The sequence below is a fragment of the Neomonachus schauinslandi genome, chromosome 4 (assembly GCF_002201575.2).
Source record: "Neomonachus schauinslandi chromosome 4, ASM220157v2, whole genome shotgun sequence".
In the NCBI taxonomy this organism is placed as follows: Eukaryota; Metazoa; Chordata; class Mammalia; order Carnivora; family Phocidae; genus Neomonachus; species Neomonachus schauinslandi.
In genome coordinates this window covers 82,861,788-82,878,118 of record NC_058406.1, presented here as the reverse complement: position 1 = coordinate 82,878,118, position 16,331 = coordinate 82,861,788, and the positions used below count along the sequence as shown (strand labels likewise).

Genomic DNA, 16,331 nt, shown 5'->3' with positions numbered 1-16,331 from the left:
AAAAAAACTAGGAAACAAGACAGTATAAAATAATGCTCCACTTTTTTTTTTTTATTTGACAGAGAGAGACACAGCGAGAGAGAGGGAACACAAGCAGGGGGAGTGGGAGAGGGAGAAGCAGGCTTCCCGCTGAGCAGGAAGCCCGATGCGGGGCTCGATCCCAGGATACTGGGATCATGACCTGAGCCGAAGGCAGACGCTTAATGACTGAGCCACCCAGGCACCCCAATAATGCTCCACTTTTGCTCTAGCATTTTCAGGGGAGGCTAATAAAGCTCAGTAAATGTAAGTTTCACTTGTTGAATAATGGTGATATGATGAAGCAGCATTTTAGGAAAAGAGATCTGATCAATGGGATAGAATGTTCTGTGGAAGAGGTAACAAGAAATTGGAAAACTGATTACTTGATTTTGCAGACAGGACTTAGTCTTTGAATAGGATGTTAACCACGAAAATAAAAGGATATGGTATACCACAGAGAACAGAAAAAAATCCAGGCACAATTACTGATTGAGTACCAAAGATAAAAGGGACAGAACCAAAAACAGATTCCTGGATTCCAACATGACTGAATATGTATTATTATAAGAAGCAGGGAAGGAGAGAAGGGGTATTGTTTAGAGGAGAGAAAGTCAATGAAGTTAAGTCTGACTTAATTGGATGTTGCTATTAAGAGCCTGCTAGAAATAGCCAGTGGAATGCTGGAAATACTAAACTGTCAGAGAAAAAAGGGATTGATATAAAGTAAAAAGTAAATCAGGAGAAGATAAATCAGGAGAGAGTTAGTGAAGAACTAGAACGTAACTTTAAGAAAGACAAAGTCCAGAAAAGAAGTTCAGAAAAGTGTGGTCTTTTCAGTCAGGGAGCAGAAGGAATTCAACAGCTTGGGGTGAAAATGGAGTAAACAGCTGTCTATGAGTGGTAACATACACATTTCTCTATTTCTCACAGCACAAAACATTTTGTGTTGAAAATTAGACTGTTTTAGAAAAAAAATGTCAAAAGTACAAAAGTATAGAAGAAATTTATTGAGAGCTTCTTGTGTACTTGGTTTTGTAGAAAGTACAAAAGCTAAAAAAAAGAATGCAAAAAAGGCAAACATTCTTCTTTCTCAAGGTACAATCTACTTAGTGGAGTTTCAAAGCTAACAATTAAAAGTACTAGCTATGAACTAAGTGTTATTTAAGTGCTTTGTGGAAGATGTAAGAATCGAACTCACCCTTAAAGATGGGTTAGGTGGACAAAGAAAATAAGGAGTTGCAAAGGAGGCATGACGTGGAATACTGTATGAACTAGGAATACATGTGTGATAAACCAAATTTCCTAGATAAAAATCCAAGAAAATATTTCCAACCAGATGGGTTAAACTGATAATTAAATATTTAGATCCTATGTCCTGCCTTACAACTACTCTAATTGCATAATGTTTTATTGTAAGTTCTCTTTGTAGGATAAAACAAATATGCAATGAGACAAAGTTTCCGATTAGATGAAAAAGGAAGATGAATGTATTATATTTATAACCTAGTCCCATTTGGGGCCCAAATAAATTTTCTCATTTAGTCTTCAAAAAAGCCTATGAAAGAGACAGTATTATTCACATTTTATAGAGGCAGAAATTGGGGCACAGAGAAGTTAAATTACTTGTTGGAGGTCAATGAATGAGGAGGTGGCAGAGCCACAATTTGAACCCAAGCAGCTGCATTCTAAGCCCATACTTTAATTCTATAAAGAAGATACCAAATGACCCTAAAAAAAAAAAAAAAAAAAAGAACCCAAAAGCTTAACTATCCTTGTATTTGCTTACCTTGAAGCCCCGCATATTTAAGAGATGACCAGTTTGGTATGTCATAACAGCCTCCACCATCTTCTTGTTCTTCTGCTTCACATCGGTAAAGTACCTGATTCAGTTCAGCCAAAGTTAATTTTGAGGCAATGCTAAGAAGTAGAAAATAAAAGAACTGGTTAAATACAGTAAAATTTCACTTGCTGTCAACAAAGAAGAAAATCTGAATCATAACCATAAAATGTCTTAGCAATGTATGTTTTAGTAACTCAGCATTAAATATATATGTAATATATGTTTTAAATAATAATTAAAGGATAAAACATGCTAAAAATTCAGTTGGAAAGTAACATTTCTTTCAAGCCAAGAAAATAATCAATTGCTAAATTTTATTACTTAGAAGTATGCTGGAAAAATCTTTTGGTTGCTACAACCTTTTTCTCACAAATTTGCTTTTTCAATCTTTCTAGATAGGCTTGGCTTTTTTTCCCTTCTTTATATTCTCCTAAGGAGGACATCAATAACTTTTTATGCTAATTATCTTAAAATCAAAATACTTGTCAAGGACCAGCAAAGGGATAATCAAAAGTCACAGTCAACCACCTTAGAAATCATGTATTTCTCTCCTTTCCCTTCTCTCCTCTCCTAAGGTGGCACTGTCCTTTAGCTGTGTTATTCAAGAAACCAAGATTGAAGATGCTTCTTGATAATAGTCAGAAGGAGGTATCTATCATGGCCTTGGTTTCCCCTTTGTCCAGGTAGCAGTGAGACTGTATAATTGACCACACTTGAACACAATGAAAACCCTACTTTTTTACAATTCTAGCTGTTCAGGTCATTTTATTCTACAGAACTGAACACATATCCTCTTGAATGTACTTCCTTCTTTCTCTTTTAGTTCTGTCTCAACTGAGAAAATTATAGTTGGCTGTGCTTTGTTCCCTGTTTCTGCCAGACTCTGTCCTCACAGCTGGGACTGGCTCTTCCTTCATCTGCAGTTTGTGAGTCAAGTTTGATCAAATCAATCAGCAGTCTCAATGCCAACTCCATTCTAGGCAAATATTTTTTGACATGTAGCCAGTGAACTTGCATATGAATTACTTGGAGAGCTTATTAAGATGCAGATTTCTTGGCCTTACCCCAAGATAATCTGAGTAGGTCTGAGGATGAATATGCATTTTTTTTAAAAGATTTTTTATTTATTTATTTGAGAGAGAGAGAATGAGAGAGAGAGCACATGAGAGGGGGGAGGGTCAGAGGGAGAAGCAGACTCCCTGCCGAGCAGGGAGCCCGATGCGGGACTCGATCCAGGGACTCCAGGATCATGACCTGAGCCGAAGGCAGTCGCTTAACCAACTGAGCCACCCAGGCGCCCGGATATGCATTTTATAAGCATTCCACAGAAACATAAAACTGCTTCATCACAGGTATTTTTAGAATGCAAATATTTTTCTAATAGTTTGAGTTAAGAATTAATATCCTTATGAGAAAAGCTCTTATAAAAACAAAAAATTGAACACAATAAAAAAATGGGTCAGTAAAACATGATATTTCGCTGAATTAATACATAGCCAATGAACAAAACCAAAAAATTTAGCTTAGGGGCACCTGGCTGGCTCAGTGCAAAGAACATGTGACTCTTGACCTCAAGAGTCATGAGTTTAGGCCCCACATTGGGTGTGGAGCCTACTTCAAAAAAATAAATATTTAAAAAAATGATGTGGAAGGAATATAGTGTATGCAACTTAGTCTCGGATAGTTCAGAAAAATTGTGTGCATGTGTGTGTGTATACAGATGTTATGTGTGTGTTTGCCTGTATCTACAGCTACATATAGAGAGTGCAAGAGTGTGAGAGAGTGCACATGCAAGCACACATACAAATGATAAAGCAATAGGACAAAATGTTAACAACAGATGATGCTGATATGACTATTGATCCTTGGACCACCATCTGAGTAGCAAGGATACAGAGGAAACTTAAAACTGCTTAAATCAGGCTTGTGGTAACTTATCAGTTATTAAAGTGGCAAATCTCCATAAACTAAGGCATACTTACAAAGCAAAAGGAATTTTTAATATAGGATCTGAGTTGTCAACAGCAAGGCTCCCAGATTTAAAGTGAGGACTGAACTGTGTCAGATGATTTCGAAGAATTCCAACAGTGACTTGTGCATGTGGATCAAGACTAACTCTAAAAATGTTAATTAAAAAATTGTTACTTTATAGGAATGATTTATTCAAAATTAACAAAATATGTAATCTATTTTACAAGCAAAGTCAACAGTTTGAACTCCAACATACCTGAATATAATAACACTTCCTGGAGACAAGTTCTCAAATTCTATTTCTTGAATATACTCATTGGGTCCTTTTGTGGCAACTCCAGCTTGTTTAACAATTTTACTTTCACTAAGCTTGAAAAAAATTGTATAAAACCATTCAATCAATAATTCTAATGTCCGTAAGATGTTAAACAGTAGTAAGATGAGAGTCCCAAATACCTGAATATGTTCTCTAATTTCTACTGTGATATTTGGCATTCCATTGATCGAATTCTCATCCTTCTGATAAGGTTTTGTATTTCTCTCAACAGTTCTAGCTTCAAGAACTACTTCTTCAATTTTGCCTAGGAATACATAAAAATATTAACCAAATTTCACATTAAACCATCTGAAATTAGGAATTGCTAATTCAACTTAATTAATTAATTAAACTTAAAGTTGGATATGAAATATCAGTATGAGTAGATGATTCTACCCAAGATGCATTTTTCACGCAAATGCTTTTGTTTTTAAAATCATAAATTAACAAACATCTATTTGAAAAAGATCTTATCAAGTAATAATGGTTTAGCTCTTAGGAACAATATAAATATAACCTTCCTAATTTTAAGCAGAGAGAAAATAAATCCTTGAAAGACTTACAAAAAAAATGAAAAATTTCAGAAATACAAAAAGTAGGGAAAAATTTAAAAAAGCCAGATCCTATTTCCTAGCTAAGGAAAACATTACAAATGTGTACCCTTTCTTCAGAGGTAACCATTACCTGCAGTTTGGTGTTCATAGATCCTGTGCATTTTTACTACATATGTCTGTTTCTCAAAACAACATATATTATTTACCGTATTTCCAAATTTTATTAAAGTGGATTCAAATTATATATATATATATATATTTCTGCAACTTGCTTTCTATTAAACAACACTGTATTTTTTAGATTTGTTCACACTGCTACATAAGCTGCAACTTATTTGTTTCAAATGCCAAATAGTATTCCATTGTGTGAATATACCAGATATATTCTTGTGCCTGTCTTCTAATGGAACATATGAGAGTTTCTCAGAGATACACCTAGAGGCAGAATTGCTGAGTCAAAGGATATATAAAACTTGAATTTTATTATTTAAGTTATTTACAAAGCCATTAATCAGACAATAAGTAACAGTACCTTTTGATCCAGAAATTCTACTCCTTGAAATAATTACTAAGAAATTGTTCAAAAGAAAAGAATTATTCCTAGTGTATATTCACTGTTAAACATACTAAATAATATATATATATTTTAAAGATTTTATTTATTTATTTGACAGAGAGATAGAGAGAGACAGCACAAGTAGGCAGAGCGGCAAGCAGAGGGAGAGGGAGAAGCAGGCTACCTGCGGAGCAGGGAGCCTGATGCGGGGCTCAATCCCAGGACCCTCGGATCATGACCTGAGCTGAAAGCAGACGCTTAACGACTGAGCCACCTAGGCGCCCCAAACATACTAAAGAATATTAAAGATGGAATACTAACACAATAAAATACGAAATATTTAACATAATGAAAACCACAATTTTGTGACAAAATGGAAATGTTTTAATAATGACCAATGACCAAAACAAAACCTGAGATATACTGTTCACACTGATTGCAACCATGTGAAACTGTGTATGTACATTAGCAACAATCAGACAAGATTACTGACTATACACTTGCAAGCAGTTAAAAATAACTAATGAACACTTTTTTTTTTTTTTAAAGATTTTATTTATTTATTTGAGACAGAGAGAATGAGAGGGAGGAGGGTCAGAGGGAGAAGCAGACTCCCTGCCGAGCAGGGAGCCCGATGCGGGACTCGATCCCGGGACTCCAGGATCATGACCTGAGCCGAAGGCAGTCGCTTATCCAACTGAGCCACCCAGGCGCCCCTAACTAATGAACATTTAACCTTAAAACTATTCAAGTTGATAATCTTTAAAAACTGGAGTAATACATATTTAATAACTAGCAACCAACATAGAATATGATGATTTTTATGGGAATCTTCATCCCCTCAATTAATTGCCAGACTTGGACAGTTGCTATATGCACAGGAGAATGTTTTGCTATAATATATATAACAGTAAGGAAGGAAATACAATACACACATCTAGAAAAAAAATCTAGCAATAATAAGGATATGATTTAGGGACGTGTTTTTATTTATTTATTTTATTTTTATTTTTTAATTTTTTTTAAAGATTTTATTTATTTATTTGACAGAGAGAGTCACAGCGAGAGAGGGAACATAAGCAGGGGGAGAGCAGAGGGAGAAGCAGGCTCCCCGTGGAGCAGGGAGCCCAACGTGGGGCTCGATCCCAGGACCTTGGGATCATGACCTGAGCTGAAGGCAGACGCTTAACGACTGAGCCACCCAGGTGCCCTTATTTATTTATTTTAAAGATTTTATTTATTTATTTGGGAGAGAGACAGAGATAATGAAAGAGAGCATGAGTGGAGAGAAGAGGGAGAAGCAGGCTCCCCACTGAGAAGGGAGCCTGAGACAGGGCTCAATCCCAGGACCATGGGAAATTAATTTGGGGTAACTTACATTTTTTTTTTTTTTAAAGACTTTATTTATTCATTCATGAGAGACAGAGAGAGAGAGGGGCAGAGGGAGAAGCAGGCTCCCAAGGAGCAGGGAGCCCGATGCGGGACTCGATCCCAGGACCCTGAGATCATGACCTGAGCCGAGGGCAGACGCTTAACCATCTGAGCCACCCAGGCGCCCGGGGTAACTTACATTTTTACTACTTGGAACAATTCCTGTTATGGAAATATTCTCAAATATTAACATTTTTTGAGTGGTAAAGTAGTTTCATTTTCCTCTTAATTCATTCCCTATTTTCTACTTTGCATAAAACAAACATGTATTTCTTTTATACCCAGGAAATATATATGTATATTCATGTGTTTATATGTGTATACACATGTATATTTGCAGTGTGTCTAAGTGTGGATTTGTGTATGTGCATGTACATACATACCCATATATAAACCAAAGTGGAAAACAGTTTAATATTTAAGGCTTTTCATAATCCCTTCTCAATTACCTTCCTAGCCTTCTGTCACTCCACTATTTCAACCAAATAGATATTTTCACTGGTCCCCAAATAGTCTTACTAACACCTATTAATATGAATTTTTTTTTTTTTTTACATCTTTCAAGAACTAAAGTTCCACCTCCCTTGAGAAGCCTTTTCTAAATACTCAGTAATTTCTCTCTTTTGTGAACATATAGCAATTATAGTGTCTCCACAGCTCTTCTTTGACAATTATAAAAACACATCCCAGAGTGCCTGGTTGAGTGTCTGCCTTTGGCTCAGGTCGTGATCACAGTCTTAATTTCTTTCTTTCTTCCTTTTCTTCCTTTCTTTAAAGTAAGCTCTACACCCAACATGGGGCTTGAACTCATAACTCTGAGATCAAGAGTCGCATGCTCTACCAACTGAGTCAGCCATGTGCCCCAAGTAGCGCAAAATTTCGAATTCTTTTTCTCAACTACAGCCACACTTGCACTGTGTTATAATCACAATAACATTTTTAAGTTGCATTACCAGGGATGCACATTTGAGGCACTTCCTTGCTGTAAAATGAAGTCTTAGGATTCCTGAAAGCAGTTCTAGACACAGACACAACAGACTGATGAATGCTGGGTGAATGTCTTGTTACTGCCACTATGTCTTCATCAACCTGATCCACATACACCTGGGAAAGAGAAAGAGAAAACACGTTAGCGCTCAAACTGGAAAGACTTACTTGAAATTGAACCTTAAGAAACTTACAAAAATTAAGTTTCTTGCCTGAATGAAACCCTTGGCCCCAAGTTCTTGATGAAGTTTATTGATAGCACATCTGGCTGCAATAATTCCACTTTGGAAATTAACTTCACCTGTATTTGATGGAGATGCTCCAGGATTCCACTTAGTATAAAACCGTTCTTCAGAAACCACTGAAATCTGAACAAAGTGAATGTATACATTTTAATTATAATAAGAACTTTTAGTAAAAATGCTCAAAGTCGTTGGCCATGTGGATTTAAAAAAAAAAACAACACAAAGACATACCTGATGAGGCACTAATTCATCATAGCCTTTAGTACTTCCACTAGCACAACATGCCATAGAAACAATCGTGGTACTTGGGAGAGCATCATATTCTGACCTATGCTAGAAAGCAATAAAAAACCCCCAAGGTTTATTTTCTTTCAAATGCAAAGTGCCATCCTATGGCATAATGAAGTAAAAGGATAGTTACATAGTTACACACTATAAGACATTAATTGGCTTTATTTTATTATTTTTTGACATTAATTTGCTTTAAAACTAACAAAACATTCAAAAACTTTGTACCACAAACTTATAAATCTAAGATGTGATTTTGAAGTATGTGGATATTGCCACTAAATATCAGATCAAAACATTATTTACTTTTTCCTTTTCCAAGTATTTATTTATTTATTTATTAAAATATTTTATTTATTTTTTTGACAGAGAGAGAGAGCACAAGTCGGGGAGCAGCAGCAGAGGGAGAGGGAGAAGCAGGCTCCCGCATCGGGCTCCGGGGCTTGATCCCAGGACCCTGGGATCATGACCTGAGCCGAAGGCAGACGCTTAAGGACTGAGCCACCCAGGCGCCCCCCAAGTTTTTATTTAAATTCCAGTCAGTTAACATAGAGTGTAATATTAGTTTTGGGTGTAGAACTGAGTGATTCATCACTTACATACCACACCCAGTGCTCACCAACAAGTGCCCTCTTTAATCCCCATCCCCCCTTTAGCCCATCCCCCACCCACCTCCCTCCATCAACGCTTAGTTTGTTCTCTTTAGTTGAGTCTGTTTTATTGTGTGCCTCTCTCTTTTTCCCCACTATGTTCATCTGTTATGTTTCTTAAATTCCACATATGAGTTTAGCAAAACAAGTAAATACAAGAAACAGATTAGATGCTTACCACAATAGGACACTCATTATCGTGGGTAATATCCATAAACAGGGCATGTGCAATGGCCGGCATTAACGGCCTCAAACAGGGCTGAACAAAGGATCCAACAGGTTCTCCTCCATATCTATAAACCAATCTGCCCTCTTCATGGCTATTATATGCACTCATTGCCTCTGCAAAGCATTACAGAATATTTTAACAATCTTCCTTATAATTGTTCGAGGTTAGGTTTCTTATCAAGACTAAATTTCCAAAAAAAGACCACAAAAATATTATCAAAAATAAAACTGCTTTAAATATTTAAACAAATGTCTATTAGTTTAAGTGACACAAAGTCTTCTCTATAATTGGCCAGAGAAATGGCTCATGTAGGTAAAAGGGAACATATGTTGTTTATTAGGATGTTGGATATATAAGATCTATGGAAAAAAATCTAAGACTATATCATCTATCCAAGTAAGAGATGAAAACCAGATTTGTATATTTTCATAAACAAAAAAATGCTTTGTTCATGAGTCATCAATTCATCCTACTGGTCTTTCAATTTAAAATGAGATATTTTACCCCAAAGTGGAAATTTTTCCTGATAAAAACAGACTGAGTTAGAGAAAAGTTTGTGTAGAGTACTTAAAAGAACATTAACTATGTTGAAAATTATTAAACTTTGTATATAATGCTATTAAATGCCTTTTAATCTATTTAAACAAAAACTAAAGTTTTAGATGGGAAATACACTTCAGCAAGCCTACCTCTTATTAGGGAACTAATGCCCAGTCTAGTAACAAAGATATTGTCCAGGTCTTCACTTCCTGTGAACAGTTCAGCTACTACATACAAATTGGGTTGCAGCTTCCTAGCAGCATCCAACATGTACTGCAAAAAGCACAGTCACAAATGTAACACAAAGAGAAAAGCAAGTGGGGGGAAGGAAAGGAGACAAGACTAGGCATGGATTTGACATAGGAAAATGTCATAGAACAAGACAAAATGGAAATCCAAGAAGAATTTCCAAATAAATTTAATTGTGCATATGTAAGAAAACATAAAACACACCAATACATAGGAAACGAGAATTTATAAAGAGATTAAAACAGTTAAAAAGGAAGATTAGATTTTGCAAAGATAAAAAGACAGAAAGAGGAAAAAAAGGAAGAAGAAAAATGTTAGTGTCACATTAAAAAATGTAAACCATAACACTGTGATTCTGCTAGGCTTTCACCCTGTTTTATGTGGGTTTGTTTTTAAAACCTCTAACCAGACTAATAATTTGCAGGTTTTGACTAGGCCATTATTGGTAAATTCCCTGCTGGTGAATCATTTAGCTATTGCAAAGATTAGGTCTGACTAACTATACTAAAGCCAGCTTTTCCTACAAATGGCAATCAATTTTTTTTTTTTTAAGATTTTATTTATTTATTTGAGAGAGAGAATGAGAGACAGCACAAGAAGGAAGAGGGTCAGAGGGAGAAGCAGACCCCCCGCTGAGCAGGGAGCCCGATGCGGGACTCGATCCCGGGACTCCAGGATCATGACCTGAGCCGAAGGCAGTCGCTTAACCAACTGAGCCACCCAGGCGCCCGTGGCAATCAATTCTTAATCAGAAATCAAATTGGTTCTGATTTTTTTAACATAATGTTTGCACAAAGGTTAATAAAAGAATTGAAATTCTATCAGCTAACAAGTAGGGTCCTAGAAGATTTTGTAACTTAAAATCAAGCAAACTGAGTTTTAATTTTCTGTTTTGCCAAAATGTTATAATAATCTTAGAATTATATATATATTTTGCTGTTGCTAAGAGCACAATAAGGAAAAACCTCTGCTAGTTTTTGGAGCTAAAAAATGTTCTACCACCTTAACTAATGTTCACTAAATTCTTCCATATCAAGTCAATTTTTCATCATAGGACTTGAAACATATTCATTATAATACTGCCTTAATATAACAAATAGATATTTTCCAGATAAGTTTACATTCCCAAAGAACACTAAGTTGTCACTAGGAAGCTATCAAAGATCTTATAAATAGGATGAAAATTGTGTTTACAAAGTGGTTGTTAGAAGATAACGCTATAAATTTTGGCACTGCCCCAGTTTCTGTAAAAAACCCAAAGAGGGATAAACCGCCTTTATGTTTACACTTACATTTTTATAAAAATCAATAAAAATGGAATCAATGAGGCTAAAATAAGCTTCAATATACTGTAATGTTAGTGCTTAAATAATATATGTAACAAGCGACTTCAGTGTCTATTATATTAAAACCAACCAACCAGAAAATAACAAGACTAAGATAGATATTTGCATATTATTAAAATATTAATATTAACCCTTTAAAAGTTAGTAAGAAAATATTAGTAATATTTTAATAATATGCATGGCAATATGGTTATGTATATATTATCAGAGACAATATGATCTACTTCCCTAAACTGAAATAAAAATATTAACTCATTAAACATTTTATAGCCCAGTATTCCATAACAACCGCATCAAAAAGATTTTGTTAGAATTGAGAAGTTATGCCGAAGTGTTAAATACCACCACCAAATCAATGCTGGTGTCTAACTAGCAAGAGGAAACACATACTTGCGTATTTTATTTAAGGAAAGCAAGGAAAGAATACTACATTTCTTTGCTTAATGTAGATGAATTGTTTTTCTGTACCTCGGCTACATGAAGAGGTGTTGAGTGGCAGTTATCAAGACGCACTCCCTGGAAATAAGTTGCAGCTATTTCAGTGTATTTTTTCATGTGTGCCCAGAGAAAAGGACAGTCTTCTGGTTTATTCCCGTAGCGTAATTTAACGCTGTCTCCCCAGCAAATAAGTTCTCTCCTTAGATAAACTTCTGAGCCTGTTAAGAAAGGAGCTTGCTTTCAACGGTTCAAGAAATAACATGAAAACATTTACTTCAAGGAAACGTTTTTAAATCACATTGACTATTTCTACCACAAACCATATATTGGTTAAAATTATGTCTAAAATGGTATGGGTATCTAAATCTATAAAGCTTAAAAAATTAATATTAATTTATATCTCATATCTATTTTGCTAAAATTCAACCTAGAGTCTCTCCTAAAAATGTGTACTTAGTGTAAAAAAAATCAAGTTCCTTCTTTTAAAGGAAATCAGTTATAGTAATATCACAGGCCCTTTGAAGACAGCGTTCTACCAAAAACATTTCTTCTTTAAAGATTTATTTATTTATTTATTTGAGAGAGAGAGAGAGAGAGAGAGAGAGAGAGAGAGAGAGAGAGAGAGCATGAGCAGGAGAGGCAGAGGGAGAGGGAGAAAGAGAATCTCAAGCAGACTCCCTGCTGAGTGTGGAGCCTGATGTGGGGCTCAATCCCACAACCATGAGATCATAACCCAAGCCAAAAATCAAGAGTTGGATACCTAACCAACTGAGCCACCGAGATGCCCCTCTGTCTAAAACATTTAAAGTTGTGTTTCCACCTTGTTACTCATTTTGGCACTAGTTACATTAAATCCACAGCATATAGTAGAATGCCTTTTTTCATTTAGAATGACTAGAAAGGAAAAGGCAGAGATACTTAAACCCAAAGTACATTCTTTAAAAAAAAAAAAGGAGATTTTTGAATTAAATTTAAAGTCATTCAAAAAGACTTCTAAATGTTGAAAAACATATTGATGGGTCCGCAGCAAAATTCTTTCTGGCAAAGAAATAGCTGTAGAAAAATAAAATGCTAGGAGTGAGGGGGAACCTAAAATTAGTTTCTAGTGTAACTGCTATTCAAATACCTTAATACCCCTCTGGCTAATGAATGAAAATATCTCTTATGGCAATATAATTGTAATAGCAGTGGTTTTAAATGTATTTTAAAAATGCAACAGATTAAATTTTTAACCATAAAAAATCTTATGCAGAACCATAATACAAAATAGATAAAAGCCATTCTAGTTGAACATACAAGGACTAGGAGGGGAAAGGAAAAGATGAATCCCATCCTTTTTGTCCAACCCTTCTCTTCTCTCTTGAACTGTATGCACCTCTGTGATAAAATAGTTTAAGAACTATTAGCTTAGTGGGGAAAAAAGTCAACGAAACAGTTTATATTTTGAGCTTGCTGTAAACTTTTCTTTCCCTATCCACAGAGAAGTTAACAAAAATGATGTACCAGGTTCAGCAAAGTTTCGAAGGGGATCATCTCCCATTACCCATCCATTATGTGCCATCAGAAAACAAGCTTTATTTGGGTTATGAATCATAGATTCTTCTGCGGAGAGGGTCATTTCTTCAAATGGGAACGTAAAATATCTATGGAGATGCAATTAAATATTAAATCCATATAGAGAGATTCTTTGGAGAGAATTTAAATTAGTACTATTAAAATTAAACCTCCTCCCTCATAAAGAGAATAAAGATTAGTTTTACACTACAGGAAATAAACTTTGTTATACGTCGAAAATCTCCAGAAGACTTTCTGAGTAAATCTACTAAGATTTGAGAAATGGAAAGTCAGCATTATAGCATTATCTGATTAACATTTTAAATAATAAATTTAAAAATCTCATAAAATTACTAAGAAAATCACTGAAGTATTGATGTTACTTTGCAAAAAGCTTTTACTACACTTCAGTTGCCTAATCTGTGCTGCACATTACCTACAAGATGAGGAGCTAAATGCTGGCTCAATTCGATTAACTTTGGAATTTACTAGTAAGTATGTAGTCCTCCAGAAACATTAATGTAATCATTGTAAATTGATTCATATTGATGATAGCTTCTTTAAGGATTGGCCTAACAAAATTAATTAATATTAACCCTAGTTACCAAATCAAAACTTCTATTTCAATTAAAAAATGTACTGAAGTTACATATTGAAGGAAAACACTCAGATTAATTCAAAAAGTTAAATGCAATTTTCAATTTTTAACCTTTAATGAGAAGAAATGAGAAGAAAACAGAAATGGAATACCTGGTAACTAAGGGATGTTTTCTAGTGACAGGTCCTAATTTAGGGCCGTGGCCAGCCATACGTTCATAAGACACATTTCCCAAAAGGCAATTAACTGCCTGGAACACATTAAATTATATATATATTAAATTATATATGTCAGTGAAAGCAACAACATTAAGACTCAAAGAAAAACAGTTCAAAAGTAGGTGAAACCTGTTCCTGATGATAGTTCATGAGTTGATGCTTCTCTGAATTTAACTCCTCAATTCTCTTACGGAACCAATTACAGCATTCATCAATTGCAGCTGGGCCCTTGCTAGAGCAAAGAGAACAATACACACTGAATATTTAATGGTTTTAAAATTCTATATTTTAAAATTTTCTAACAAGAAGAGAACAATACACACTGAATATTTAATGGTTTTAAAATTCTATATTTAAAAATTTTCTAACAAGGGTCATAGAAACTTTATTTATTTGAAACTTTAAACATATTCATCAGGATCTTAATTAATGGCTGAAGACGTTTTTCAACTGTAAAAAATTTTATATACACATATAGGACCATGGTCCACCACACAGAAAAAAGAGGAAAACATCATTCATTTGAACTAGTAGAATTATGGCGAATTACTTTATTTGATTTTCTTTTCAGGATTTTAATACTAGCCATAAAGGTTTGTAAGTAATATTATCCTTTATTTCATAGGAAAAATACATAACATACTCATGTGGTATGAAAGTTGCTAGTGCAATATTCATATCTACAGTACAGCCAAGCCTTCTGTATTCAGGATCCTGAATAATCTTAAGGTGTTCTTTTGGATCAGGCTTGGTTGTTATTTTCCTATTTTCTGAAAGAAAGAAAGATGATATCTTAAGTGCAAATATCCACAAGGAGATTATAACTGTTACTGATAACCAAATTTTTAGTTTACAATTTTTTCACAGAAAAATAAAACAAATGTTTTTTTACAAGCATCCTTCCTACCTGCCTCCCATCTTCCTGCACACCACCTAACACACACACACACACACAGAAAGAGAGGGAGAGACAGACTGGAAAGAAGAACATTATAGAATAAAAACACAGGGATTCTTATCAGTTCAACCCCTGCCCCACTTCTCTGCCTTAGTTAGCATTCTCTTACTACAATTTTTAGGGCATTAAGATGTTGGTGGTACAATTTTCCTTCTAGGTGTTACCAAATACACTAATATTAGGAGTACTTTTTCTTCAAACATCGCTTTCTATTCAAAAGTAAGTCTTATTAACAAATTGACTTTCTTTGCATTCTCTGAAACACAAAAGCTTGTTTTTATACTTTTTTCCTTTTTACCAAGAAGTATATTCCTTATATAATAATAAAAAATGAAAAAGTAAATAAATGTTTTGTGGAAAGAATTTTCATCCCTTTTCTGGAACTCACTCCTCATAAATTAGGTGTTGTGCAGACTGCCTCCACTGGGCTTGATTTTATTAATTTTTTATTTATTATTCTTTTTTAAATTTAAAATCAATTAATTGACAATATAGTGTATTATTAGTTTCACAGGTAGAGTTTAGTGATTCATCAGTTGCATATAACGTCCAGTGCTTATTACATCAAGTACGCTCCTTAATTGGGCTTGCTTTTATATTAACTAATTAATATCTGGCTTATTCTAAAGAGACCTTGGAGTGGCTTATAAAAGCACAAACAAAATAAGATAAAATATAAACAGATTCTTAAAATTTAGTTTCTGAGGTTCATTTGGAAGAGTAAATATATTAAACCGCCAAGGGGGCATCTGAGTTGCTCAGTGGGTTATGTGTGTCTGCCTTTAGCACAGGTCATGATCCCAGGGTCCTGGGACTGAGCCCTGCATTGGGTTCCCTGCTCTGTAGGGAGTCTGCTTCTCCCTCTCCCTCTGCTCCTCCACCTGCTCATTCTCTCTCTCAAATAAATAAAATCGTAAAAAAAAAAAAAGGAAGGAAAAAAACCTGCCAGGAAGTGTTTGAAAAAAAGAAAAGCTTATACAAGTACTGTAAATGATAAAACAGTCTTTAGTATTGATAGAATGAATAAAAGATTACTGGAATAGTATACATAACAAATCCACATACATTTAGTATATGACTATACTATGACGTCTTAATGGTGTACAACAAATCAGACTGAAAGGATGGATTATCAACTCAATACCATTTTTTGATTAAAAATAAATACTTTATATAACACACAAAAATAAATCCTAGGTGTACTGAACATTTATTTATTTATTTATTTTTAAAGATTTATTTATTTGAGAGAGAGAGAGTGTGTGTGTGATGTAGGGAGGGGCAGACGGAAAGGGAGAGAGAGAATCCCAAGCAGACTCCCTGCTGAGCATGGAGCCTGATA

At 34.7% G+C, this 16,331-nt stretch overlaps 1 protein-coding gene across 1 annotated transcript in view; it reads right to left on the bottom strand.

Annotated features, from left to right (window-relative positions):
* The window catches only part of AGL (amylo-alpha-1, 6-glucosidase, 4-alpha-glucanotransferase), a 77,793-nt gene that overhangs the window by 34,957 nt on the left and 26,505 nt on the right, over positions 1–16,331 (bottom strand). Inside the window, exons 7-20 of the mRNA XM_021690255.2 lie at positions 14,675–14,801; positions 14,161–14,263; positions 13,966–14,063; positions 13,165–13,304; positions 11,692–11,879; positions 9,778–9,901; positions 9,038–9,201; positions 8,153–8,254; positions 7,889–8,044; positions 7,643–7,793; positions 4,289–4,413; positions 4,089–4,201; positions 3,844–3,978; positions 1,808–1,938 (exon numbers count right to left, since the gene is read on the bottom strand). Of these exons, the coding sequence (XP_021545930.1) occupies positions 1,808–1,938; positions 3,844–3,978; positions 4,089–4,201; positions 4,289–4,413; positions 7,643–7,793; positions 7,889–8,044; positions 8,153–8,254; positions 9,038–9,201; positions 9,778–9,901; positions 11,692–11,879; positions 13,165–13,304; positions 13,966–14,063; positions 14,161–14,263; positions 14,675–14,801 (1,857 nt within the window). The remainder of the gene's footprint in view (positions 1–1,807; positions 1,939–3,843; positions 3,979–4,088; positions 4,202–4,288; positions 4,414–7,642; positions 7,794–7,888; positions 8,045–8,152; positions 8,255–9,037; positions 9,202–9,777; positions 9,902–11,691; positions 11,880–13,164; positions 13,305–13,965; positions 14,064–14,160; positions 14,264–14,674; positions 14,802–16,331) is intronic.